Here is a 14,628-nt window from a genome sequence, read left to right on the forward strand (position 1 = left end):
AATGAGAGCAAATTTGAGGTATATATTTCAAAAGTATACATTACCTCTGAACCTGACTGAACTCTCCATCAGTAATTAATGCACATACATAGCTTAATATTTGTTACCACTAATAGCAAAGCTCTATTGAACAGCATAAGGAATAAATCAGTCTCGAAATGTCTCACCTAGGCTTACCATAGTAAAAAATAGTCTTATTCAAGCTACAGAGTGAAACTGGCATTCTAAATATTTTAATGCTTTATGACGAGCCCTTAACCTTGTTTTATTCACATCACACATGCCCAAACCTTGCAGATTGAGGTTATGTTGACTTGAAAGTAATTGAAGGCAATGAGAGCAAGTTTGAGGTATATATTTCAAAAGTATACATTACCTGTGAACCTGACTGATCTCTCCATCAGTAACTAATGCATATACATAGCTTAATATTTGTTACCATCAATAGCAAGGCTCTATTGTGATAGAGTATTTTTATTATTTCTGTTGTGTGATATATAATTGAATTTTTAATAATATGAAATATTTATTCACTTAGAAACATCCAGGTGCCTAAAAGACAGTATGACAACAATTATAAGACGTCCTTCTTGTGTTTTTTAAGGACTTAATGGCATTTGTTAAAACTGAAATATTTTCTTTTTAGATATTACTTTCGTCCTGTTTCGTTTACTGGAATACCAGTTGTACTTAATGTAAGAGGTTATTCCTCTCACATCAAACAAAGAAATAAGTTCTTAGATGAGATATAATCATTTAAGTGCAAAATTGATCTATTTACATTCCTACAATGCTGCAACTGTCTGATATTCTTGGGTGTAGAAGATAGAATCATGAAAAATAAAATACAGCGATGCTGGAAGTGGGGGACAAGGGAATGTAGGATTATTATGTAAAAGTGACAGAGGTCTTAAGAATCAGTCTCACATCTTTTCAGTCAATGCTTTTTATTGATTCTGCTGAACCACGTTATAGAGAAAGATATGTTATAAATTTTCCAGGACTGCGTCAATACTCGTCGAACATGTACGATGTTTTCCGAAGTTCTGTTTGTCTTCTTATACTGGCAATACCAATGTCAACAACAAAGGTATCTTTCACCTTTGTTACTGAATCGATTTGCTGCAAATTTTGAATAACGCTGGCAGTCTGATAACATATTAACACTAAAAATATATAGAACACTGAACCACGCAGAGGTATTTGTCATCAATATACATCCCGGAACACCTTTTGGGAGACACGATAGTTCTCAGTAGAATCTTCTCGGGCGATCAGCCTCGTCAACTGGTTTACTATGGCAACCAGTTGATTGGCCGAGAAGATTTTATTGATTGTACTCGCCACGAAAGTCTCAAATCCTATATAATAGTTCTATCACAATAAAAAACACTTGCCCCTATATAGTGCCAGTATATGGAGGTTTATCTCCGCTCCGCAATGCATTTTCATTTCATGTGCTTAGGCATAGGAACTTTATATTTATAATACAAACTCTGTAAATTATGATAATCTTCAAAATAAATCAAAATTAATTTGTGCCAATAGCAAATAACTTTATGTAAATATCTGCACGTGTTGAAAACTACTGATTTTTTTAAATCTGCTGTAAATTGTAGTAGTGATGACGGTCCTGATCAGTGGTGCAAACCTGTTCTTTCAGTCTGATGTACCATCGACAGTCGATCTCCTTACCCTCCCAGTTTTGTACTGACAGCTGTCTGAGTGTACGGAAGGCATAAATATAAATTGTACTAATATTTTTAAGTAAATCACATTTAAGGAAAAACATTTGTTTTTTTTTATGTCGGAGCAAACATAATTTTTATCCAGTAGATCTTCATAATATGAAGAACTCCCCATCCATGCGCTGTACCCTATAATCCAGGAATATCGTAACCAGTATTTTAATTAAGTTTCTAGTGAATCATAACTTTGTGTTTTTTGTTATTTTGTTTGTAGACTAAAATTATGTACGTAATAGAGTTTATCATTATTATAATACAGCAAGATATATGTACATTCTCTCTCTCTCTATATATATATATATATGTGTGTATGTATTTACGTACGTATGTATTCAGTAGAGTCCTGATTATCCAACGTAAATGGGACTTATGACGAAAATACAGTACAGAATCAAATTAAATCTCTCACAAACAAAAATAGTATTTAATATAATGTGAATTTGTAAATGAAAGAGTTTATTTTTTTAATAAATTAGTAATGAGTATTTACATCAGAGCCTCCTCCCTCAGCAAAGTAATGCCATCGCCCGAACAGGAGTATGTCCGTAGCGTCCGAGTACGTAAACCATATAAGTTGCGTAATGGCGGGAAAGTGATTCATTCTGCCACGTGCTTAGTTGACTGTCGACAAAATGGAGCGTCGTGACGTGGCACGTTGGGTTAAAAAATGTCAGATTATCAGGACTCTGCTATAGTTAATACTTTTAACAGAAAGTACATTCATTGCAGCTTCAAGCTCTCGGTCTGAGTACTTTGCTACGACTGAATAAGCTCTGTATTTTTTTATAAATCATCTAATTATGAACAAAGGACTTACATCTATATATATTCTTTTGGAATGATTATATATTGATAAGAATTAAATATTCTTGTTGTAGAGAAGATCGTAAATTATTTATATAATTTTGCAGGATATGAATCTCGCATTCAAATCAGACGACACCTCAAGAGAATTTATGTAGTAATGCAAATATTGCATTTAACAAAAATGTTTTCATGATGTGAAAAATTTACTAGATATTTTTTTTCTGGGAGAGACTTGAATGCATTATGCGAGAGAGGTGTCATATCATAATAAGTGATGTTCGCGATTGAATTACGAGCTGCTAAAATTTGTGAATAATAATAGGATTTAAGATATTAACACATCCCAATGTAAAGATTTGACCCTTCTAAGTTTGCCGTGGCCTTCTGCTACAGCGCGTATCTACACAGGAGGTGGTACATTTTGAGCATGTCTGCCAACATAATTTCCTTGTGGAGAATAATTTGCTACGACAAATATTTTCCCATCGTGACTTCTTGCAAATCCAACTCCGAGTTCTTTGCTGTCCCGCCAGACAACCTGGCTGAAATGACCTGAAATCATACGGCAAACACCAGTCCAGTAAATAACTTCATAATTATTAAAATCAAAAGCTTTTACTTTTAACGTCATAATAGAATATGACATATTTAAGAAAACTAAAATTTGGAAAAGTCTTTGATGACAGTCCGACTCACGGAATAAATACAAATTAAATATTACTGGTAGCATTTAAGAATGGGTACCTTAAAAGCTAAGTAACATTATGGAAAAGGAAACAAAATATTCCGATATTTAAATTATTATTATTATTTAGTGTTCTGTCTGACGACAGGTCCATACGAACAGGATCCTTCCATCCTTTTCTCGGACTGGGACCTGTTCATATACGTTCTTGGCAGATGATCCAGAAGTGGTTTGCCATTGCCTTCTTCTGTGTGTGAATGGAGTAATTGTTGGGATACCACGGAGGAAAACTCCGTGTTGCCTAGACCACGGCCTTGCCCAACACAAGTTATAAATTCTGGCACCGCCGGGAATCGAACCCGAGACCCCAGGATTACAAGGCCAGCGTTCTAACGATATTTAAATAATATAAACATTATATTTATGCTTTCAGACACACGTACATTTGGATAAAAAAAATCTTATTAATAAATACGTCAGTGGGCGTTAACCCAATGGTACCAATCATTAAATTTTCATTTTGTATTTACGAAATTCGTGAGATTCTCAGAATAAACAACTATTACTTCGTAGGTCTGAGTACTCAACTTACGTTCCCGACAAGGAACGCAGGTGAGATAAAGCTTAACCAATTGATATTTGTAATGGTGAAGTCTTGTGTTTTCTTCGCGGTACGGACTGAATTCTTAAATATTATTCGGATGAGCTTCGGTCTCAAAGAGTTCATGGGGGAAAGAAACGACTCTAAATACGTAATTAACTTACCGGCACTGAGGTTAGCAGGTTCACGACCGAAAGGATAAAGACCTATTTCGCTGTACCAGTTCTCGACAGGCGCCCGTCCTGATACGTGGTGGCTCGGATCGGAAGACGAACTGCAGAAGATATTCTCTCCATAACCTGAATTCTGACGGTGTTGTAGAACTCCTCTCCCGGCAAGATTTTCTGCCCACTGTTTACTGAAGTTGCACAGCTAAAATGGTGTTAGAAATTAGCAGGTTAACGAGTCAACCAGTCGTAGCCTTTGCGTCTTTAAAATTCAGAACATTGAATTGAAATAAATTCTGCGATGACTGATTTTTTTAGAAAGAAACAATGTCTGGATTATCATACGAGAAAGGAGACGCAATTCGTGGCCATTCTCTAATCCTGCAAGAGCTTCTGTTCTTGTCAACAGTGGGGTCACAGTCTCGTACGACTTGAGGTGTTGACCTCATAAGGGAGTTAGTTAAAACTATTTCAACAGGATATATAAAGGCATCGTAAAATGAAAGTAATACGAACCCCTTGGTTTAGTGTTAAAGGTGGGACTCCATGTTTCTCTCGGTATTCATTGTGTGCCTTAAGACATTCTTCTGCAAAATCACCTTGATCACTTGTCATTCTCTGGCATTGATTTTGTCTTGGACAGAATGAATTTGCCTTCATTTTTTAGATAGAAATAAAAAAATATTTTTATTTATAACATCATGAAATGATTTAACATAAGTTTTTATCATCCCTAATTTTTACTTATCACGCATCTGTTTCAAACGTGATTTGAGCTGGAATGGCTACTCTGACAATTCTTTATTTAGCATCCATTAACTTCATTAAGAAAATACTTGAAACGTACATTGAAGAAACACAAAATTGTTTTCTCTCAAATTTTATCACGCTATCATAAAATTCCGAATTTTGTCATTATATACCTAAGCCCATAACTTTAAAAGTTGCATTAAGTCACCCAAAATCTAAGAAAACTACTGTTTCCCGGGTGACAGTCTCAAACTTTGGCTCCTACGAAGAGTTAAAATACATTACATAACTTGAAAATGTTGTAACAATAAATTGTGGTAAAAATTATATAAGAACTTTTAATTGCCCACCAAAAATTATGGAAATATCTAATGTACTCAACTCACAGCCATGAATGTTTTCCTGTAAGGTCCAGACTCGCTGAAGAACAGACGATCACCAACTAAACATTTTTCTGTTATATAGACACATATACGTTTGCTGGTAAACACTTCAAAATATGATAAAATAATGATAAGAACAGTCCATAAGGTTACAGATTAAGTACTAATATTACCTTCTTGAGTGCCATGACAGTAACCCAGAATTGTCGAAGACCGCTGTCCCCTCTCGAAACCTTCAGAAGACAATTGCCACGTTGTCCTAAGAACAGATAATTTGTCGTATGCACCATTCCTCTTCTGTCACACTACAGAATATCTGGAGTCGAGGCATTGTCATTAAGCGAAGAGGAAACAGTGGTCATTTTCGGTATCCCGTTTTGCCCAAGATTCCACCAACGTCACATAAACCTTCATCTGCGAATCCAAACCAAAAAACTGGTATCAATTAGTTAAGAGGCTGGGTTGAATCAGCGGCTAGAGGTAAAAATCCTCTGTCCTCGTCGGGGATCGAACCACAGTCGTCCATCTAGTAGCCAGTAAATAATAATTTTTAAAATGAGACAGTAATATCAGATACGAAGAGTGATTGGCGTATCTCCGTTGTACGATAGGTCCAAAGTCCAGCGTCCAACTTTACAACGTGGTCATGACTCACAAGGAAATGATCAATTGCAAGACTTAAGTCTTAAAATCATGTCTAAATTGCATAATCACATTTGTACAAACGTCTTAAGAATCAGTAAACCTGATTTCGTGAAGATGTTTAAGAAAACTGCAAAAGTTTTCTGAAAACTTAACTTTACAATACTTAGAGCCCTTAACCCTGGCTGACATTGGAGAAATGTTAATTCGTATACTGAACACGTGTTATTTGTGTCGTTTATATCTCAGCTGCAGTCTCATGGTTTTGGTTTCAATCGAAGACGTGTCAAATTCATCAGGAACTTTTCATTGCCTCTCAGTTCTCCTACACTTCAGCTCTGTTCTTCTCATTAACCGGAAGTCCATAATAACCATCGGTTTAAAAACTCTTACTTAATGTCCAATTCAGAAAATTCCTATTGAAAATGGTTGTATCATGTCGGTGATACCAAATTCCTAAATAATTTCATTTCTCCTTTTTACAAAATATTCTAGAACTACAGTCAATTCATTTGTCTAGTTCTGAAGTATGGTCAGAATCCCTAAGGCATTCAAACTGACCATAAAAATATAACCTACATGAGACGTATTAAATTACTCTTTTCGCTGTAATTCGCCCTTGGTGTCAGACCTCTCAAATTCTAAGTGTCTGAAAACGGAATAGTACGAGGGTCGCTCATTAAGTAATGCCCCACATTTTTTTTCTCAGCCAATAATGAAGATAGAAAAGTGTACTTTTACATGCTTGAGATTTGATGTTTCCCGCGTTCGTGTACGGAGTTTCAAATGATTCCAACCGATAGCGGAGCTGTAGTGAACTGTTAAAATGGCGTCTGTGAACGACTCTCGTTACAAGCAACGAGCTGTAATTGAATTCCTTGTTGCTGAAAAAGAAACGGTGGTGAACATTCATAAACGTTTGTGTGCTGTGTATGGAAGCTGTGCAGTCGATAGGAGCACCGTTGGTCGCTGGGCTAAGAGAGTTAAAGCTTCAGGAAGTGAAGAAACCGAGCTCCGTGATCTGCCGCGCTCTGGGCGTCCTGCCACAGCCACCACTCCAGACATGTTGAACCGCGCGGATGCCATTATTCGTGAGGATCGGCGCATCACAACTCGACAATTGGCCCAACAGCTTTCAGTCAGCAATGGAAGTGTGATTGCAATTATCCAGGCTCTCGCATATTCGAAGGTGTGCGCAAGATGGGTTCCACGAAGTCTCACAGCAGACCACAGGATTCAAAGGAAAACGATTTCTTCTGAATTGTTGGAGCGTTTTGATGCTGAGGGAGAGGTCTTTCTGTCCCGGATCATTACAGGTGACGAAACCTGGATACACCACTTTGAGCCAGAGACAAAAAGGCAGTCAATGGAGTGGCATCATCCTCAATCACCGAGAAAGAAGAAATTAAAGACAACTCCCTCCGCCGGAAAAGTCATGATGACTGTCTTTTGGGACAGTGATGGGGTCATTCTTGTGGATGTGATGCCAAGAGGTGCGACCATCAATTCAGACGCGTACATCAGGACCCTGAAAACCCTCAAGAAGCGTTTTCGACGGGTTCGGCCTCACAAGCATCCAGCAGAAATTTTGCTCCTGCACGACAATGCACGCCCTCACACAAGTCTGAGAACCCGGGAAGAAATCACCAAATTGGGTTGGACGGTGCTACCCCATCCACCCTACAGTCCAGATCTGGCACCCTCCGACTTCCATCTCTTTGGGCCACTTAAAGATGCTATCCGCGGAACAAGATTTGAAGATGACGAGAGCGTGATTCAAGCAGTGAGGACATGGCTACGTGCACAGGACAAGAGCTGGTACCGGCAAGGCATGCATGCACTTGTTCCACGCTGGCGTAAAACCGTACAAGTTGATGGGGACTATGTGGAAAAATAGTATGTGTAAAGGAAACATTGATTTATATTGTCACTAAATTTGAGCCATCTTGAATAAATATGTTCTGAGGGAAAAAATGTGGGGCATTACTTAATGAGCGACCCTCGTAGAAGATGAACTTGTCCCTGCTTAAAATATCAGAAGTTTACGGAATAAATTTCAGGTGCCATTATAAACTTATTGCCACACTCACGATAATTGTCCGTTCGTCACAGACTACACAAAAGTTATTTTCACCTGAACCAATTTCCTGCATCTCCCACAAAACGAGGACCTCGTACTTCGATTTATTCCCACGGGACAATCTCGTTCATCGCTCACCTGACAGCAGACACACGAATCATTTCCGTGTCAGCCGAAGACAGTCCTTACGCGTTGCATATTCTTTGTCCTTCCATCAGCATTCAAACAGAACGACGATGTTTAGGACCTCGCATTCAGAATTCACGTTCTCACGGAAAATGACTGCCTCTTCAGTTGTAAAGACGCGTAGTCTACCAGAAGTCTATCGACATTTTAGATGTACGTGTTGTCTCCATCATCATCGTCCTGATAATGGAGGCAGCAAGCACCTCTGAAACGTCGATAGACTTCTACCACACTGCACTGCTCGACAACCCATAAGCTTTCCATTTTAATCTTCAGAAGTTTATTGTCAATATTTTATTTTAATTTGTGAAAGGAAATTCTTTACTATTTACTTACTTTTTGAAAAGGGCTGTTGAAATTCGACAAAGAATAATTTGAACTCCTTTGTATCTTCTTCTCATTTGGGGGTAAACTACGTTAAAAGCTGCCTAATGTAAGCAGCGCTTGTAAAACAGAAAATTCTGTCGTCCACTTGGAACTAAATCAATTCTGCAAAATCGAATGCGTTATCTTAAAAATTATCCTGTTAAACGCAATTTGTATTATTTTCATCACAATAAAATATATCATTTATACAACCGAGTGGGACGTAAACTTACCTTTAAGGTTACGACGGGGCCCACAAAGCTAGTGTATTACGATTATTCATTCTTTTTGTACTGATAAGAAAAATAAACGATATCTGTACATAAAAGGTTCAATTATGACTGTACAGCCAATGAACGTCTGGACCCAAGGCGTAGGTTAAGACGACGACATATGTGGAAACTGCTTCGGAAGACCGTTTGATACAAAGATACGTGCCTCATGACGAACCTCGTGACGCCGAAACATGTAGCGCAAGTGTGATTAGAATTGTAATTGTGTTCACGGTAATAGATTCAGTAAGACGCGATAAACAGAAAGTATTGTGCAATATAAGACCTGGTATTCAGCTAAGCTCTTGCGAAATATAAAGCATAATCCTGAAGTAAAATGTGTCGCAACAGCCCCTGAGGGTGTGATGACCAGCGATACGGCTTTACCGGGTCATCACGTGGTCAGGGCATCGACTCCCATCGCCGTCTTTCTGGCTTTCGTAACCAGAGTCCTCTGTCCTTTCACAAGTGCTCTTCATTTCACATCACGAATCTTGGGGCCCCGATAGATGGACAAAAGTTTGATATTTTTAATTAGAAATGGTAATATAATTTTGTCATTGGTTGCCACTTTATAAACATGTTAATACTCAACTTTATAAAGCAAAATGGCGAGAACAATTTGTTTAAAAATTATATATTACAGTTCTTACAGTTGCACTATTTGTCGATAGATAGTACGGTTATCTGGTCCACCGAAACATAATCTTCTGCACTTTGATCAACACACAATCTTAAACTAGTTGACTAAAGTCTATAGCTGGATATTATCTAATTCTTATTAAATTAATGAACTTTAAACCAAGAGATTTTTCAGTATTAATAATATAAAATTGTTTTTTCATCATTTTAATATTCAACGAATCTACATAACAAGACGTGTATTTCAAAAGAAACATAGGTTACATAATACATAGCATATCTTATACAAATACTACGAATTTCTAGCAATGGTAACTACAATCATATTACAACATACTTATTCTAAACTTGGCCAGAACGTCAGTCTTTGTAATATAAATTTTCTTACCGTATGAGCAAACACATTTTATTAGCTTAGGGCATTTTTTCTTCTGAAATATGATAATGTACGTGGTTCTGTCGGCTTTTACGTGATTTGGAAATTAATTTGTGACTGACGACATTAAAATCAGATGTCAGTCAGCAAACTTCTTACGTGCACTGAGACACAGAACGGAGAAGATCATATTTAAATCATTATTCTTAAATGTACCTAAGAGCTTATTATATTTGTTGTATATTAACGTGACTTTCATATTCTTAAATGCTTAACTATATCATTTTTCTTACATTTTACTTACAGTCATTTCAAAACTTTGGAAATTTATCAGGTACATCTTTGCTGGAATTTTGAGCAGATTGCAATTCCAGATTCAAACATTTAATTTGTAAAAGATATTTAGTGTTACGTTACAACAGAAATAATTACAATGTTAGAAGTGACGAGTTTATTAAAATTGGATTGGTTGAATATTCTAAGTTCAGCTTGAAGTATGTATAAAACTTCGAGAGCCTAACAAAACCATCTCTTCATTAATTCTTATATATAAGATAAGTCTCAAAATATATTATAACCAGTAGCAACAGCGGACTTAAACCATTTGACGGGGCTGATCGCCCAAGATTGAGACTGAAAACTCATATACAAAAGCTGAACAGCCAGACTTTCCCAGACATAATCAAGAATATTTCACATCTTCCTTCTAAGAAAAATGTTCAGCGTGTTTCATACGTTGCGACTCCGGACTGACATCAAGACTGGAAAAACTTTATGTGGAAACTGAGATGAAATTTTAACTGAACTTAAACGAAATATTCTTTAAAGAAACTACGTACACAATTTGATGTACGTTTTATACTCACGATGCAGGTTAAAATTACACGAGGTTCTTATTTTTCAATTTGTACACGGAAAACGTATTGTTTAATTAATTTTTCAAAACACTTACTTTTATTCCAAAGAACATACGTTGAAATACTCACTCGCTCTAAGGTACAGGAAATTTTTGAAAAGACGATTGTATACTCAGCTTGTCAAAGAATATCACACTTTCTTTATGGAACCCTGAGGTTCATCACCATGTTCACAAAATCCCACCAGTGGAATCTATCCTGAGCTACCTGCATCGATTCCTGTCTCCGTAAGGTTCGTCTTAATATTATCCTCCCACCTATGCCTATGACTTCCCCGCGATACTAGACAGAAAAATCTTATCTCCATGTTTCAGACTGAAGTTGGTAATATTTTCGATAATTTTATAAGCTAAGTAAGTACATAAGAACTCAGTTCCAAGTTAACGTAACAGCTAAGAAAATTTTCTGTTATTAAGACAAAATATTTTGGGCTGTGACGGATTAAATATTACGTAGAACAAAACCTTGCTAGGTATTGTATTAAAATCATCGTCTGACAAACTTTTCACAAACAAAATGTCTGTAGTCGAAGTATTACAGAATCTGTAGTGCCAATACTAGATATTTTTTGCATTCAGAGCTAACTTCCTTTTATATTATAACATGAAAATGATAGATTTTTCACTTTGACATGAAAAAGTATAAATGACTCTGTGATGCCTCTGTTTACCAAATACTATTTATAAATGTTAATTTCCACTTCAGTTCATGTAATATGCACTGTAAATTCCGTTATTACTGCTAACAATGTTGTGTTTCTCTATCAGTTGCCCGAGATATTCGTGCCTGCATTGAAAATGTACAAAATATTTAATCGTAATTTATATTTATGTTGGACGTCTGTTAAACCATTGAAGCCTAAACTCATCTGAATATTATTTAAGAATTCAGTCTCCACCTCAAAGAAAACACAACATTTCTCTATTACAAAAATAAACTTAAACCATTAAAATTCATACCAAACTCATGAATACAAAATGCAGAGTTACTGATTGTTAAAGCAGGTGGTACATATAATTACCACCGAGCTTTAAAAGGTTAACAAATGTGGAATGTTTTAGTCAGAAATCAGACTATAATATTCCAACAAGTGAAAAGTGTTTTCTGCAATACTCATTCAAACTGGTTTAATTTGTAGAATCGTAAATTTATAAAACTGACTTACAGCATGGCATGTTTCGTGTAGGAACGGTATTTGTGAATTTTTCGTGTAGGAATGAAATTTGTGAATTCAAAAACACACTGGTATCTTAGACCAAAATGGAAATTAACCATCAGGCTTGCAGTTGTAGGCCAGTAGCTGCCGCCATGAACCTATATCCTGTAGGAGAGGTTTCTGAGCCGTGCATTTAATCCCTTACTAAGTAAGGTATAAGATTAATCAAAGGTCCACACGAGACCCCATTTGACAGGAATATATTAAAGATTGTTAGATACATGTGCGTACTGCATTTTGCTAAATAATTTCCTGAAATAAATGATCACTGTTCAAATATATAAAAATAATATGCCATAAATTGAGAAGCTTTTCCGTTCACCACCAATTAAACATGTAAAAACATATGGATATGAGTGAAAGTTACGTGTTTATAGGATAGTATATTGAAAAACCCGCTATTGGGAAGAGTTTATTGTATCTGATATTTGGGATTTTCTATTTTCCAACTTCATATAATCACGCAAGTTAATAGTGTAATTACACAACCTATCGGCAAAGATTTGTCTCCAGTTATTTCCTCATTAATGAACTTAAAAATATAGTTTGAAGAAACTAAAAGCGTGTTCATTCAAATCACAAAAACTAAACATTTATTAATCTTAAAACTTTGCATAGCTTGTAGTGCATCAGAATATAGAATAATCAAACAAACTATTAACACTATAAATGACACTAGTGCCATCTGATTTCTTTCGTTCCATTTTAAATGTTCTTTTATCCTACGCCAGACTTAAGCCTCTCAGCCATTAGTCTATTTTTGACAGGCCAATACAGATTTGAATCGGCGATAAGACCACTAAAATTGTCCATAGTATTAATTCAATTCTAAAGGATCTTCATTTTCCACCGCCAAGATTCAAGGGATATATTATTTTATTTATTTTGTTTACGAGAAGACCACAGTAGAAAGGAAATCTGTGCATTTTACAGTAAAGCCCAGATTAAGACCAGACGTCAGTTTGTGCAAAAATGCGGACGTCCTTAATAAATATCGCAATATTCATCTTCCTGAGTCTTACGCAGTTTTCTTCAGTCTTAATAATATCACAGAATGTCTGGTAAAGTCTGTTCTTGACTCCGCATTAAGTACGTGGCAATTCTTTTCTGTTGCGACTGGTTTCGGCAGAGTTTTGAGATTGATTTCAGCTACCAAAGACCCATAGAGGGAACCCAGAATTTCCCACTGGTTGCGACAAAGCGGGGAATGTACTGATACGGTGAACATCCAAATTTACGAAATTTATATTGTAAAGTCTGTAAAAGATCATAATTTACTTTACCTTATAAGGCAATTACGTGTGGAAATTCCTTAAAAGTTATCCATTTTATGAGTTTACAGCAGTGATAGATTCTTTTCATGTGCAAGAAATCTTATTTTTCAAATTTGACGAGACTCGTAAACAGAATGTTCCTAAGTACATTAGGCCTAATGTAGCTTACCAATTTACTGTTTATAGGCTTCATTGCAAATTATTTTCACTTGGAAACAATTCTTCCTTGAATTCAACACAAAATTAGAATGACTTAAAACCTTAATATTCATTAATATAATTTAACAATTTTACGGAATGAAATACGGGAATGTAAGCTTGGAGGAATGCTAATATACTTTGTTTCTCACAAGAAAAAAAAAAGGTATAATTAAGATATTAAGCTCTTTCAAAGGCTACGGGGAAACCATTTCTAATACCTGCTATAACATTTTTGATTCATACTATAAATAATATTAAATCAGACTTAAAAATGTATACGCAGAATAATTCTGATTTGTTATAAAATGTCGTACAATCGACCCATTTTGAAATGCTATTTTGGCGATACCGCAAAATCTATAAATAATAAGTAGTAAATAGTTTACAGTATCTACTGTAATATTTGTTTTGTTATATTCACAGTAAAAATGAACATTAACTTCAACTTGCGCGTGAAATTGCGAACAGCTGAAACTGGTAACTGTCGCCAGGTCACAGAATTTGCGGGGTCAATGATAACCCTGCATGATACATTACATAACAGCCCGTCATCGTATCCTTATTATAAATAATACTTCCATCTTTTACCAGTTCTAATTATTGTAGACTAAATGTATCATCTGCGCTAAACAGTCCTTACGAATCGGTTTAATTTATTTGGTAAACAAATGACTATATGATTAAGTATCATGTTTCATAATACACTTAGCATAAAATTATATATATAAAAAAAACTAAGAACAGCTGACAGATGTTTTGAAACACGTAAACGATAAATGACCGCCATTTCAGCGCGGTCTGGGAACATTCACTGCGAACTGTCCGATGTAATTTCCTCTTGGGTTATAGTTTGCGACGATCAGAACTCTGCCATTCTTACTCCTAGCTAATCCCATTCCAAGTTCCTGGCTATTTTTCCAGATCATTTGGGTGAAGTGACCTGAAAAATGAAACACATAATTTTTGTAATGACGACAAGCTCTGAGACCAATCTAAAGGAAAAGAATTCAGAGCGTAGAAACACCATCGATGAAAGTAACACCTTTTGGAATTTAATCTAAGACACATCACAGAGACGTCCAGAGACACCTAAGTAGGATTTAAGGTTTCACAGCAGCGAGTCTGACGATGGCAGTCTTCTGGGTTGTTACGCCGTGCAGTCTGGAAGAAGTTTACCGACGTTTCGGAGGTCCTTGCTGCCTCCATTATCAGGGACGTTTCCACACACGTGGCCTACTTATTGCCCTGATGATGGAGACAGCAAGGACCTCCGAAACGTCGGTAAACTTCTTCCAGACTGCATGACGTAACAACC

At 36.2% G+C, this 14,628-nt stretch overlaps 2 protein-coding genes across 6 annotated transcripts in view; both read right to left on the minus strand.

The window, feature by feature from the left end:
- Window positions 1-930: 930 nt before the first annotated feature.
- LOC110828811 (Golgi-associated plant pathogenesis-related protein 1) lies at window positions 931-5,248 on the minus strand. Of its 2 annotated transcripts, XM_087347483.1 has the most exons (4): window positions 5,145-5,248; window positions 4,525-4,662; window positions 4,006-4,213; window positions 931-3,107 (listed from the first exon to the last, which is right to left on the minus strand). In XM_087347483.1, exons 1-4 carry the CDS (start codon window positions 5,148-5,150, stop codon window positions 2,956-2,958), a joined length of 504 nt encoding a protein of 167 aa, XP_087203609.1. In that variant the 5' UTR covers window positions 5,151-5,248; the 3' UTR covers window positions 931-2,955. The 2 variants fall into 2 exon arrangements, with proteins under 2 accessions (XP_087203609.1, XP_087203610.1); XM_087347484.1 differs by lacking the exon at window positions 4,525-4,662 and having other exon boundaries at window positions 5,145-5,213.
- Window positions 5,249-9,520: 4,272 nt separating this feature from the next.
- The window catches only part of LOC110828806 (uncharacterized), a 57,136-nt gene continuing 52,028 nt past the window's right edge, over window positions 9,521-14,628 (minus strand). For all 4 annotated transcript variants that reach the window (XM_022061843.2, XM_022061846.2, XM_022061845.2 and 1 more), the window contains exon 10: window positions 9,521-14,253. In XM_022061843.2, coding sequence (XP_021917535.2) covers window positions 14,102-14,253 — 152 coding nt within the window. In that variant the 3' untranslated portion in view covers window positions 9,521-14,101. The remainder of the gene's footprint in view (window positions 14,254-14,628) is intronic.

Source organism: Zootermopsis nevadensis, unplaced genomic scaffold (assembly GCF_977971745.1).
Source record: "Zootermopsis nevadensis isolate Lab colony 2312 unplaced genomic scaffold, Znev_1.0 Znev_ptg000011l, whole genome shotgun sequence".
Lineage (NCBI taxonomy): Eukaryota > Metazoa > Arthropoda > Insecta > Blattodea > Termopsidae > Zootermopsis > Zootermopsis nevadensis.